The following is a 13,963-nucleotide window of genomic DNA, read 5'->3' as shown; positions in this document are numbered from 1 at the left end:
CTTTTGAATAATGAGTCATTTTCTTCCCTGTAAGAACTGCACTTGAAAAGGCACCACAATGTTCACCTTTTGCACCGTAATGCCGATACACACCGTGTATAAATAAAGGTTGCCTTTATTTATACACGATGTATATAAAGCATAACGGTGTAAAAGGTGAACATTGTGGTGCCTTTTCAAGTGCATCAGCATGACTGTGCAAAAGGTGAACAGTGTGGCGTTTTTTCAAGTGCATCAGTGACGGTGCGAAAGGTGAACAGTAGGTAAGTAGGTTTCTGTTGGTAGCGACTGTCTTTTGCCAATATCACATAACATGACCTTGTGCCCTAGCTGATGGCATTTTCATGGTTTCCTTGTCGGTTTTGGCCAACTCGACCATTTGTATTGGATCAGTTCAGTTATCACATTGGCTTGAAAGAGGCGCTAAACTCATTTTGGAACAAACGGGAAAGTTTGCACTCCAGAACTTATTCTTTAAGAGGCAGCGATATTTACTGTGATATTGTATCCCGTCCAAAGTATCAACAACAACTTTTATGGCCTCCATTCTTTTACTGAGCTAGTATAAGCTAAATGCTGGAACTACAAAACCGCCTCATAACATTTTCTTCCGCCTGTAATAACATTGTATATTGTTTTATCTAGAAATATTTAAAACTTTTTATCACAAGTATTATTTTATTGTATTGTTTGTAATGTTGTTTTAAATTAAGTATCCTCGAAGACATTAGCTCTGGCGCTACTCTCCAAATTCGAGGTTTGAACGGAGTTAAGGTTTGTTGAAAGGGGGAGTTGCACTTCGAAGATTTTGAGAAGTGATACAGAAACGGAACTTGACAATGCCGTTTTTATCGGCGACTCGAAAGAAACATCAAGTACGATTAAAAAAACTTCCTTTTTTGTCTTTCAAGAAATACCGTATTTACTGCAAAAAGCTTCGCGGCATTCATTTTCAAAGAGCTTAGTTTAAACTTTAAACAGCGAAAAAATGTCAAAACATTTACGCAAAAGACAACAGAGGACTTCACTGATATAACGGTCTCTTTATTGAGCCGTTACAACTTATTCTAAGTACAACAAGCTATTGGTTAATCAATGTGATAGGTGTATACAATGATACTGGTCTCGTCATAAGACCCATAAAGGTTTACGGTCAGATCGTTCCACAAAAAAGTCAGATTGTTCCACAATAAAGTCAGTTCGTTCCACTTAGTAAGAGTCAAGAAAACATTCTTACTAGATGAAAATGTAAAGAAAAATGTCCTACTAAATGTTTACTCGACGGAACGAGTTAAAGGGCAATTTTCTTACAACCATGTTGTCTCGCAATCTCGTTGCGCCGTTGCGACACAAGTTGCACGGATCGTTACGTAGTGCAACATACTCTAAAATCACTTTATTTAAGTGTCAATGTAAGGCATGTCACACTAGGCAACGATCCGTGCAACTTGTGTCGCAACAAAACTGCAAGACAAGTTGCAGGAAAAAATTGAAAAAAAAAAACTTCTTTTGGAAGGTTCTCGCCATGAGCGCACAAAAAAAATGAGCACCAGGTAAAACGACAATCCTTATGGTTTTTAAACGGCACCAATTAGCTGTGCATTTGCATCGCCGGCTCTGTATCCCTGCCCAAACTTCACGTGCAGTTCCGCTGGTAAACGACATTCCTTGACTGCGGGCACTTCACTCATGGCCGCAACCCACGCTGAGACCGCCGGGTACTGGGACAAGTCAACACCAACACGTGATTTTGTCGCAAGAAGACGTTCAAACCATGGCCATATTAGGAAGTCTCCCATGCCGGGATTATCACCTGTGTGTACAGGGAAACCTTAGTGGTCAGACAGAATGAAGAACGGGGTTGGAACTGGCAATGAAGGAGCAGAGAGTGGGATACTCACAAAGAAAGAATTTTAAGCTTAACAGAGGTGTAGAGAGCGACCAGAAAGGGGTCAAGGAAAGTCAGGTGTTCCTGACTGGCTTTTTCTCAAACAATGTTTTTTGGAGTATCTACCCAGTATGTTGGTGATGTTATGGGTCGTGGCATATTATCCCAGGTACACCTGTTTCTTGAGCTCCAAATGATGTTGTGTGAATGTAAATTTCAGTGGTAAATTATTATCATTAAAAATTATTATTATTATAAATTTTATTGTTATTATTATTACTATTTTAAATATTGATATTATTATTATTATTATTATTATTATTATTATTATTATTATTATTATTATTATTATTATTATTATTATTATTATTATTATTATTGAGTCTTTTGATCACAGAGGGTTGTGGGTTCAAATCCCATCTGGAGCTCGGATTTTTTTCTGAGTTTTCTATTTGATGCATAAACTTATCATGTTGTTGTTGTTGTTATTATTATTATTATTATTATTATTATTATTATTATTATTATTATTATTATTATTATTTTTAATGCGTCAAACTTTTCTTAACAAATTTTCTGTGAGTTGGATATTTTAAAACTAGAACTTTTAACTTGAAAATAGCTTGAAATATGTTAATAAAGATTATTATTATTATTATTATTATTATTATTATCATTAAATTATAACTGAATATTAATATTGTTACTAAATATTATCCCTATAATCTATTTATTATTCCACTACGTTTCATTAAAGATCATCATTGATAACAGCTCACCTCCAATATGTTCCTTGTTATCTTTCAAATACTTGTCAAAGGCAGCCAGTTGTTTCTTCAGTTCTTCCTGAGCTTCCTCACTGTTTTGAATTAAACTTTTGGTATATGCACCAACAATCTGTAAAGGAGCAATAAATATTAATGCATTAGTGGAACAAATCTGGACTGCTTCAAAATTTATACAAAATCATGATTGTCCTTACTGCGCTTCCCAGCATTTCAACCAGTACTCGCTGCTTGTATTTTCCATATGGATCTTTAGGATACAGGGCCTTCTCAGGAAACAAATCTTCCAAGTAATCTGAGAGGGAACAAATACTTATAATTTGACGGCAACTCCTATTAAATAAAATACAAAATATTAAATACAACAATAATTAATATACAATCAATACAATATAAATTGAACATGACCCTTATTTATTCCAAATCTGCCCCAGTGGGTAGGAAGAAATTTTCTTGGATATCTTGGAAGGTAGGAATTTCCCCCAATGGGATTAGCAGTGCTATTTATAATTCTCTCAACTGCTAGACAATTCACAGTTGTGTACTTAATTAGTGATCTGGGCCCGCTTGCACAAAGTATCTTAACATGAGTGGGAGTTTTCTCTAGTCGATTCCCTGAATTTCAAAGGATTTTCTCCTAGCTTTCTCAGTGAACCACCCTCAGCAGAGGGATTCACTACAGCGATGGAGGAAATCTTTGGGAACACTGAAAATGATGGCAGAAAACTCCCATACACTTATCTCACAGGTCGACAACTGTTACGGGAGTCACTTAAACAAAACTGGCCAATCAGATTGCAGGACAAGAACAATGAATTCCAACCAAAGCTGATTGAACCAATCATGAGTAGACGGAAAACAAGTCAGAGTTAAAACCCAAAATTTTGGAATTATTCACTGTTTGTATCCTACTGTGATCTGATTGGCCAGTTTTAAGTGACCCAAATCTTTAAGAAGAAGTTGACTTTGATAGAAACCCCAGTGCTTTTCATATTTAAAGGTGCTGACCAGAGCAACAACGTGATTAACAATTATGATTGAAAGCAGCAACGTTTAATGTATCAAAAACTCAAGCTTTGTTTTCATTCTGATTTCAGGTCGTGAAGCTCCTACAAAACTATAAAATGGCCCTATTATATGCATAGTGCAATTTAATGTATATTAAAAGAGCATAATTTGCTCCACTTCACCTTTAAAACAAGATGTCTTACTTCAATTTGTAACACAGAAGTACCTACCACAACATATCGCAGACTCGTATATGACCTTTCCATCAGGGTGTTCAATCACCGGCACTTTTCCAACAGGATTAATTCAAGTCAAAGAACCACTCTGGTTTGTCCTTCAAGTTGATGTTTACACACTCATATTCTATACCTTTGGCAGCAAGAACAAGGCGAGCTCTCTACAAAACAAAGGAAAACACTGGTCTGGACATGTGCCTGTGCAGCCTGACATAGCCACTCCAGCCAACAACAGGAATATTATCCATACAGCATTTTTAAGCCTCAACTTTGAACAGCTCAGGGGATGCACAAAATTATATGCAATTTGATATGCAGATACTTCTCTTCATGAAGAGAAGTTGAGCTGTCAAGCCTGAGTGGTGCACCTCCTACACCCCAACCTCCCCCCCCCCCACCACCACCACAACCCTGCCTGCACCATCCCCTCTCCCCCCCCCCCCCCCCCCCCCTTACCCTAATGTCTGGATCTATTACTGCATTTGCCTGTTTTCAGCGGATTTTTTTGCGCAGGTTACATCCACATCACAAGCATAGGTTAGTGCACTACAGATATCTTTAAACATGCTGGACACTGTCCTATACTGGATATTTTTTTAGGCTAAGTTAGGGCGTAGGGATTAACTGTGCAGCTTGTTTATATCGCAGCTGCTACACCTTTTAAGAAGTTTAAAGACAAGATAAATTTGTTGATACCCTCCTAGTCCTGCCACATGGCAAACATGTAAATCAGTTTTACTTTTAAAACTAGAAATAACGTTTTTAAAAGATTAGTAACGGATTAAGCATGATTAAGTTAAAACCGCGTCTCAGATTAATATTAACTCTTGATTTAATTTAGGTACCTGCGCGAACGGACAGAATCTCATGCTGTACAGACGGAGACAGTCCTTTTTCAAGGCTGGTTTTTCAGATCCTGTGGAAAAGTGGGTCATTTTCTTCGCTGTAAGGTCAAATCAAAACTGCAATACAAAACACACCGCCACCGTCAGACGAGATCGAATACTCAGGAATACTAAAAGCTTGCAGCGTCATTCTGATGCTAAATTGTAGCTTTCTAAAGAAACGTCTGTTATTGGCTCACGGTCGCATCGGCTCACTAATCATTATAAATAAATAAATAAGACTTTAAATAGATCTCGTGAGGTTACGGATTTCACGCTCCAGCCGCCATTTTGAATTTCGCGAGAACTGCAATGTGCTGGAGTGGACTGGGGTGGACTGGACTTGTAAAACGAGGACTTGTAAAACACCAAGATCAAGCCGAGGAGGCGTTAGGCTAGAAAAAACCGACACTCAACAGACAAATTTTTCATGTAAATCTTTCATTGACGATTTAATTTTCTGTTCCGTTCCTTTATTATCGTCACGCCATAATTAGCTATATTCATACTTTTCTTGTCACGTTGTGATCAGCTATATTGTATACTTCTTGTATTTTTATCACACCCAGGCCCGTAGCAAGGCTAAAACAACTGAGGGGGCTTAGCAAAATGGTGAAACAAAAAACTACCCCCCCCCCCCCACTCAAAAACAGACTAATTTGGGAGTTTAAGATGCAACGAGAACATCAAAAAACCCGGTAGATTTAATAAGTAAAACAATAAAGTTCTTTGCACCTGGATCACATTCTTAGGTACATGTTTTTGCCTTTTCTTCAACGTGGACTACTACGTGAAGTTTCCTAATTTCACGTTTGAAGGAGGGCGTAGACAAACGACGGCAAATTTTTCTTGCTCTTTTTAAATTTAGAATCGGGCAGTAAGAATCCGACTGCAGGAGAATTTTTTCCTCTGGTCTTGAGAACATATTTGTGTGGCTTTATTGTGTGACAACGCGGGAACACTAAATTGTTATAAACTAAGGACATTTGTATTGCTTAAAATGAGCGGATGTCTTAGAAAACAAATAGTTTATTTCGACAGCTTTTACGGCTTCAGATTGGTTGATTTAAATGCATTTTAACTTTTATTTCCGATTCACAAGATAGGAGTGCCTGTTAGCGAAGGAAACTGACAGGTAGTAAACAGACTATTAAAGGTTGTGAAAAGGCACTTGCAGCGTCAGAATTCAACATTAATTTGTTTTAATTATATATTTTTGGGCACATTGCTTTTTAACTTCCAAAAATTCTGGGGAGGCTCAAGCCTTCCCTGCCCCTCCCCCCGCTACGGGCCTGAGTCGCCCGCTACGGTTCTGATGAATGAAGAATGAATGAATGAATGAATGAATGAATGAATGAATGAATGAATGAATGAATGAATGAATGAATGAATGAATGAATGAATGAATGAATGAATGAATGAATGAATGAATGAATGAATGAATGAATGAATGAATGAATGAATGAATGAATGAATGAATGAATGAATGAATGAATGAATGAATGAATGAATGAATGAATGAATGAATGAATGAATGAATGAATGAATGAATGAATGAATGAATGAATGAATGAATGAATGAATGAATGAATGAATGAATGAATGAATGAATGAATGAATGAATGAATGAATGAATGAATGAATGAATGAATGAATGAATGAATGAATGAATGAATGAATGAATGAATGAATGAATGAATGAATGAATGAATGAATGAATGAATGAATGAATGAATGAATGAATGAATGAATGAATGAATGAATGAATGAATGAATGAATGAATGAATGAATGAATGAATGAATGAATGAATGAATGAATGAATGAATGAATGAATGAATGAATGAATGAATGAATGAATGAATGAATGAATGAATGAATGAATGCATGCATGCATGAATGAATGAATGAATGTCACAATCTTCATAAAAATGAAACTTTGATTTCCCAAGAAAAAATCTCTATTGCCTCCCTGCTGCCATGTCGTCACAGTCACGTGGCCAAAGCTCGAGAAACATTTTGAAACGTTTTAAAGCTCTATTAAGAAACACTCTCTTACTATCATGGTAGCAGTAGTAGTCCTTGATACCGAAAAAGAGACACTTTTCCGTCAGGCGTTCCTATTCTAGAACCCAAATTTTAACGAGAAAAAAATTACTTCGCTGTCGAGGAAAAAACAGCAAACCAGTTAGGAGTGCTAATAAATTACCAACTCAATCCCTCTTTACATGAATTTCTTACCGTGACCAAAAATAAAGTCGTTCGCCATAAAATCATTATAAAATTCAACTGGGGTTGTTTTGTAGTTCTTATTAGGGGTGTTTTAATTTTAGGCAGAGAGTCAGAAGGGGTGGCCGCTACTTTCAAGGGGCGAATGTGTGGGGGTCATTCCTTTGGCGGTCCGGGAGTTCGAACTCGGGGCACTTTGAAGGGATCTAAGAGGGTACACATCGCGGCCTGTGGTATATTTAAAGAGGCGAGGAGGGGGGGGGGGGGGGGGGGGGAGGGAAGGCGTTTTATTACTCTGGAAACTTTAAGGTATGTCACACGGTCCGGGATTGCAAACTCACAATGATGGAAGGATCTAAGAGGGTTTACTATCCCAGGGTATATTGCAATCATATGTAAACTACTGAATATGAATACATGAAACAAATATGTTTCATATATTCATATTCATTTATTCATCCTTCACGGGTATATTACGAACCCACAAAATGACCAGCTCCCAGTTGGCTTGAAAGCTCAGTTGGAAGAGCACTGCACCGGTATCGCAGAGGTCATGGGTTCGAATCCCGTTCAAGCCTGAATTTGTTTTCAGCAGGCTTTTCGCAACTACTTAAGTTGCGTACCAAGTGCGAGGATGTTTCTTCTATTTAATATATAAACCTGACTCACAGACTTGCTCCGTTTTGAACATTTTACCATTTGCGGGCAAAATATATGAAGAACGCTGACTGATTTTAGATGGTAAAAGAAGTACTAACAGCCACAGCAAACGAACCAGAAAATCTCACTCTTTGTGACAAAAATAAACTCACTTTAATTTCGAGAGGGCAATACAGTTCTTTGCACTTGTTTAACTTTATACAAATTAAATACAAGTGTTTAAGTTTCTTCTCCAACAATTTTAACCACCTAGCTAGGCCATTCACGAGGCCGACAATGTTTCTGATATCGAGCGCGAAACGACAACGTGTCTAGTATCAGTTTTCAGCACACGACCATAGGATGGCCGAGCAAGACGTTATGTGTACAAGAAAGTGAAAACAGTGAAATATAGCTGTGTAGATACTTGAATTTAACTGTTGCTTCGCTTCTCGCTCGGGTATCCAAGTCAAAAAGACTCTTCGTAGTCTAAACTTGCAAGGATGTTCAAGGCGGCATCATCAATGTTCCATAACCACTTTCTCCTCATCCTCCATTGCCTTCAATGCCACCTCGCCGCTCTGTCCAAGCGCGCTCAGAAACGATTTAAATAAGGCCCTACAATAGAGGGTGAAACATACAGTTACTATGGGAGAATGGAATCATCCGTGGATTCACTGCTGACGGCGTGACGCTGACATGGTGGAGCAGGGATATCGCAGTGGTGAGAGCACTCGCCTCCCACCAGTGTGGCCCGGGTTCGATTCACGGAATCGGCGTCATCTGTGAGTTGAGTTTGTTTTGCTCCGAGAGGTTTTCTCCTTGTACTCCGGTTTTCACCTCTCTTCAAAAACCAACCGGCATTTCCAAATCCCAATTCGATCAGGAATCTGAGGGCCACAGGTTTGTTAGTCGTAACAGACTGTTAGGTGTCACCCTCGTTAAACAAAGTTGATTTATTTGATTGTATTTATGCTCTGGGCGCGGTTGCTCAAAAAACAGCACGAAAAACAAACTCAGCTCGAAGAAATATGTTATCCTGGGGAGTAAAACCGCACTGCCGAACACTTTCACAAACCTTTAATTTCTTTTCGTAAAATGTTTAAAATTCCCGTAATTTGTACATTTACGATAAACGACACGATACTTTATTTAACGTGGGATTTACGCTTAGCTTAATCAGCTAGTTGACAGGTAATGCATAGCCAAGTATATACTAAAAATTAGAAACTAAAAATGAACAACAATATTTACCTAAAGCGATACGTTATCGATCTGACAATGATAGTTCTAAATTAATCGTTTGTCTCACGATTGTGTCACATAGCCAGGGACCACCACGTTTCGACCGCTATACTGCTGTTCGGACATATTTTGTCCAAGAACATTTTTGTTATTAAAGTGCGCCATGAATCACCACTTGTAACTCACCTCAACTGCATATCCGTTCCCACTCCTCTCTTTTGCTCAAGCTGAATCACGGCCTGTTTCCCCGCAGGAATCAACCCTGCCAGGAGGTCTGGGTCGAATGCGGCCAGTGTCTCAAATGTTTTGAACACCAAACCCTGGAAAAAGAAGAGAATCCCCCTTACAGGCTCAGTGTAATCAAACGCAGTTTCAAATTCTCTCTCCGAAAAATATATAAATGAAAATATGTAGGTTGAGTTCTCGTCCTTGCTCCGAGAGGTTTTTCTCTGGGTACTTCAGTTTTCTCCTCTAATCAAAAACCAACATTTCCAAATTTCAATTCGACGTGGAATCTGAGGGCTACAGGTTTGTCAGTCGCAACAGACCATTAGGTGTCACCCTCGTTGAACAAAGTTGATTTATTTTATTTTTTATTGGGTGACACCGCACGTGTTGGTCGCTGGTGTTTCTCAGTGCCGTTATTTTCAGAGTCCTTACCTGGGCTCGGGTTATGTTGCTGTACAAGAAATCTCTCAAGTGAGGCAACAGAACATCTCTGGTGAACAAAAGAACAATGAAATTGAGAAGCTTTGAGTGAAAGGGCAAATATTTTGATTGCAGGTGTTATGCGGAAGGGCTTCAAGCCGGACAACGAATCCTTGACGTTCTGCTTTGACAGAGCCAGAAATCTAACAGCTATTACTTACAATATCTACACTACTTATAAAACAAACGGTATTAATTTACAATAGTTACGTATCATGGTCATATATTCGTTATGAAATAGTCGAAAAGCACAACACTACTCACAGAAAAAAAAAATTATTTCAACAGCAACAATTTCAGTCCATACCTTGAGTTTATTTCTGTCTTGCAAGCTCCCAACATCATCTGTAAGATACTAGTTGCTGAAGAAAGAGAGAGAAAAGAAAAAGATTAAATGTTAATCCATAGCATCATTAAAGCTAAGGTACAGTAAATCTTTGTCTCATTCAATGGATTGATGAAAGCGAGAAGTGATCATCGCAGTGAATTTTCCAATTAATGCAACTGGAAATAGGAAGCCTGAAAAAAATTCAGGCTTCAACGGGATTCGAGCCCGTGACCCCCGCGTTACCGGTGCGATGCTCTACCAACTGACCTATGAAGCCACACATTGGGAGCAAGGTCAATTGTGGGTTCCCATTTTCCCGTGAAAGGAGTGAAATGATATAAAGTATATGAAATGATTCATATTTGAACTGCGGATGTAGATGAAAGTGAGAAGTGACATCTACATCCGCAGTTCATATATGAATCATTTCATATACTTTTAGTTTATATCATCAATGGATTGAACATGGCAGATCACCATTCGGTTCCTGCTATTTAATCCAGCTTCTCTTCCACTAAACGATGGAGTATTTAGAATTACGTTTACGGCAAACGTACATGACAGAAATGACCACGTGACCATGTTTATCCTTCATTTGTCACTCGCTGTTTTCCGTTTCCCAGTATGATTGAGTAGTTTTGCGTTAGCATCAAAGGTCAGAATTATTTTGCACTCTTGTCATCTGTGTAGTTTGTTTGTTTTCTTTTTTTCAAGAAAACATAAACGCGAATTTCACGTTTGACGTAAATACGATTCTAAATCTCTTTAATGAAGCAGGTCTACTTCTCCCTAAATGGAATGCTAGTCCGTCACAGAGTCACCACCCAGCAGATTTGTTACCTCGTGGCGCACAGGATACCCAGTTTGCACACCAGGGTAGAAAGACACAATGTGGAGTAAAGTCTCTTGTCAAAGAAAACAACACGACAACATAGAAAGTCCTACTGACAAGTCCAGTCAAAAGCCCGGCGCGCTAAACAGTTCCACAAAGTTTGTAAAAACAACTATAGCAACTTTAACTGCAGATTGTTCTTCATCTGATTTATCTACCTTGTCGTCTGATCTCTGGCGGCTCATTTCCTGGAGTGAACTGGTTGCATGCCAACAAGCAACCAGTGACGGCAGTCAGCAGTACAGGAGTGTTCCTGCAGCAAAGAAGCAACTTTTATTTTGAGTTTTGAGTTCCTTTTAGATTTTAATAAATTTGTGCAGTTGCGAGCGGAATAACGTCAGGCTGGACAGCCCAACGGTTTGTCAATGCGGTGACCTTGGAGAAGGTTTTCCTCTGAGGGGCAATTTAACGACAGTTAAGGCTTTTTAAGATCGATCGCTTTTCCAAAACAACTGGTGTTTACAGGTGTATGCCGCTGTTCTTACCTGGCTGTTTCGGATGGGGAAAGCGTCTTCCTAAACAGCTGCTCCAAGAAGTACAATGTCTACAACAAACGATAAGAAAAATCCAAGCTGATAAAGCAAGCCGAAGAAATACGATTCTGAATAGTCTAATCGGGATCTTTTATATATTAAAAGAAAAAGTGCAATGAGCAGCACTTAAAAGGGAAACAAACAAGAAGCTATGACAAACGTTTACAATCCTTGCAAGGTTCTCCCTTAAACTTACCACACCAAAGAAGTCAAGGAAAAACCTTAAAGTTACACTCCATAGGGGGTGGGGGGTGGGAAAACAAGTATCCACTAGAATTATAGTTAGGGGGAAGGGAGGGGGGGGGGGGGGGTGGAGGGAACCTCGTTCCTAGGGTTTTTCCCATCCATTGATCAAGTAGGCGGTTTTCTTAAGAGTTTTGCATATCCTTTGAGGACAAATTTGTCTGAAGCCACTACAATTGTCACCCAGGGCTGAGTTGCTCGAAGCATGGTTAGCGCTAACCATTGGTTAAGAGGTTTTTTTTAAACCTATAGGTTGTCATGGTATTTAACCCGGGTTAGCGCTAACCATGCTTCGAGCAAGTTCACCGAGTGGCCCAATAACGCTCTCCCCAATCCTCTAGTCATCGATAAGGAGACTTACCGCTGTTAGGTTTGCGGGCGGCTGCGGCAGGTGTAGGAAAGATTCCCGGATGATCTCTATTGTGAACTGACGGAATTCGCTACAGGGAGAAATAAAAGGCAAAGTCATCAGAAAAGAAAGCTACGATTACTGGTTCATCAGGCTGGCGATTGTCTCCGCGATTTCCATACCAAGAAGCAACTAGGAACACTATAGCCACAGGCTATGTCCTTAAATGTGACGTAGTCCATCGGAAACGCTGGACGCGTTGGACATTAGTGGCCCAGTGGCTAAAGCATCCGACAAGTGTACGGAAGATCTCGAGTTCAATTCCCCATCGGAAACTCGGATTTTTTCTTCGTCACATTTTGTTACATGAATATTACATCTTCCTACAAAGAGATTGCAAGGACAGAGAAGAAGAAGGGGAGAAACGCGTTTAATTCGATTACTTCACTTCCACAAACCTGCTCTCTGGAGTTGGGCTGGATACACAGGAACCTTTAAGAACAACCTATGATATCAATAGAACGACAAAGAGCCCGCAGTTAGAATTCTTAGGGAGCTTTAGCAACAACGACGGCAACAAAAGCGTCAAAAAAGCAATAGGCTTAATAACCAAAACAACAACTCTGCACGTGCATTTACACTTTTTGGTACATTTCTTTGCCATCACTGCACGACTAGGACGTGAAATTTCCTGATGGCACGTTTTATGAAGGACGTAAACACACGAAGACGAAGTTTCTCTCTTTCTAAACTTGGGTGCGGTCTCCAAGAATTCTACATTTGACATTTAAAGCGATTTGTTATAATCCCGTCGACGTTTGAAAAAAGGGGAATTCATTTTAATAGTGACGTTTTCGCCTCCGTCGCCGCTGCTAAAGCTCCGTTTTGTCTAAGGTAAAGTGGAAGCTTGAGAATATTTGATACAGTTAATAAGAGAGCAGGAAAAAAAAAAAAAAGATTTACTCCCAAACCAACCAAAAAGATACGCCGTGAGATTCTAAATTATACATTTCTGAGAAGCCCTAACAAAGACAGCGAATAAACAAGTTATTTACCATGAACGGATTCTTCGTCGGAATATTGGAAGACTGGGTGGCCGTTTGTAACATCTAAAGGAAAAAAAGCGGCAATAGTCATTTTATCATATACCGGTAAACCATTGCAAAAGTAATACCAAAATCACACTAGATTGGTTTTCTTTTGACAACTGACCAATCACTAGAAACGTGAAAAATCCAGCAAAACCACTGCACGAAGCAAATCGCGCAACTGGTTCCAAAGCGAAAAAAACGTGCGCATGCCAAGAGACCAAGGCAGGCCTAGCTTAATCGAGCATTTCTTCCGTGACTAAACTAAACAAACGAAAAACAACCAAAGATGTATTTCACAGTGAAAACTGTGGAAAAATGACTTTCAACACAGGTCTCAGATGAAATGAAAGACATGCTGTCCCGAACGACAATCGACCCCAGTTTCAAGAATAATTTTAAAGTCAGGAAAGAGCAGCATGTCTCTTAACTGGGTAAAGCATGCTGCAAGAGGTTTATTAGCCTTCAAGAAACTGTTATTGTTTTTAACACAGATCCAGGATTTTTACTTTTGTTGGTCACACCGAATGATAAAAATCAATTCTATGTAGCTTTAAAGATAAAAAAGTGTTTGCACCTGGTTAAAAAGGCGAAAATATGTGGTGAACACTTGCTTGATCTTTCTCCGAATAAACTCATCTCGTTTGAAATCCAGGCAGGCGAGACCCTGTAGAAACTGAATATAAACAAGTCATTAGGGAAACTGGCTTTCAAATTCTGCCTTGGTTTACCGAGAACCAGTAACACTCATCTAGTAAAACAGTATACAAGTATTCTGCAAGGAGACAAGACGGTTTTAAAGAAATTTAAAGTGCCCATATCGGAAATTTTTTTCTTTTCTTTTCTAAATCTAAACATCACCCTAAGAACTTCAGTGAAAAAATTTTTCGATTTGCATAAAACGCGAAT

At 39.0% G+C, this 13,963-nt stretch overlaps 1 protein-coding gene and 1 pseudogene across 2 annotated transcripts in view; both read right to left on the bottom strand.

Moving 5' to 3' along the window:
* Window positions 1–1,324: 1,324 nt before the first annotated feature.
* LOC146453812 (glutathione S-transferase omega-1-like) lies at window positions 1,325–5,097 on the bottom strand (annotated as a pseudogene). Its single transcript, XR_014859416.1, has 5 exons — window positions 4,763–5,097; window positions 3,912–4,078; window positions 2,871–2,968; window positions 2,668–2,785; window positions 1,325–1,813 (listed from the first exon to the last, which is right to left on the bottom strand). The product of XR_014859416.1 is annotated as a glutathione S-transferase omega-1-like (transcript).
* A 2,923-nt stretch (window positions 5,098–8,020) lies between these two features.
* Window positions 8,021–13,963, bottom strand: part of LOC146453809 (protein MMS22-like) — a 62,513-nt gene continuing 56,570 nt past the window's right edge. The window contains exons 30-39 of the mRNA XM_085096150.1: window positions 13,632–13,730; window positions 13,022–13,075; window positions 12,425–12,471; window positions 11,979–12,057; window positions 11,327–11,385; window positions 11,000–11,094; window positions 9,929–9,983; window positions 9,574–9,631; window positions 9,100–9,233; window positions 8,021–8,286 (exon numbers count right to left, since the gene is read on the bottom strand). Coding sequence (XP_084952276.1) covers window positions 8,190–8,286; window positions 9,100–9,233; window positions 9,574–9,631; window positions 9,929–9,983; window positions 11,000–11,094; window positions 11,327–11,385; window positions 11,979–12,057; window positions 12,425–12,471; window positions 13,022–13,075; window positions 13,632–13,730 — 777 coding nt within the window. The 3' untranslated portion in view covers window positions 8,021–8,189. The remainder of the gene's footprint in view (window positions 8,287–9,099; window positions 9,234–9,573; window positions 9,632–9,928; window positions 9,984–10,999; window positions 11,095–11,326; window positions 11,386–11,978; window positions 12,058–12,424; window positions 12,472–13,021; window positions 13,076–13,631; window positions 13,731–13,963) is intronic.

This window comes from Pavona decussata, unplaced genomic scaffold (genome assembly GCF_977016875.1).
Source record: "Pavona decussata unplaced genomic scaffold, jaPavDecu1.1 SCAFFOLD_322, whole genome shotgun sequence".
In the NCBI taxonomy this organism is placed as follows: domain Eukaryota; kingdom Metazoa; phylum Cnidaria; class Anthozoa; order Scleractinia; family Agariciidae; genus Pavona; species Pavona decussata.
The sequence above is the reverse complement of the archived record's forward strand: the minus strand, read 5'-3'. Positions and strand labels throughout refer to the sequence as shown.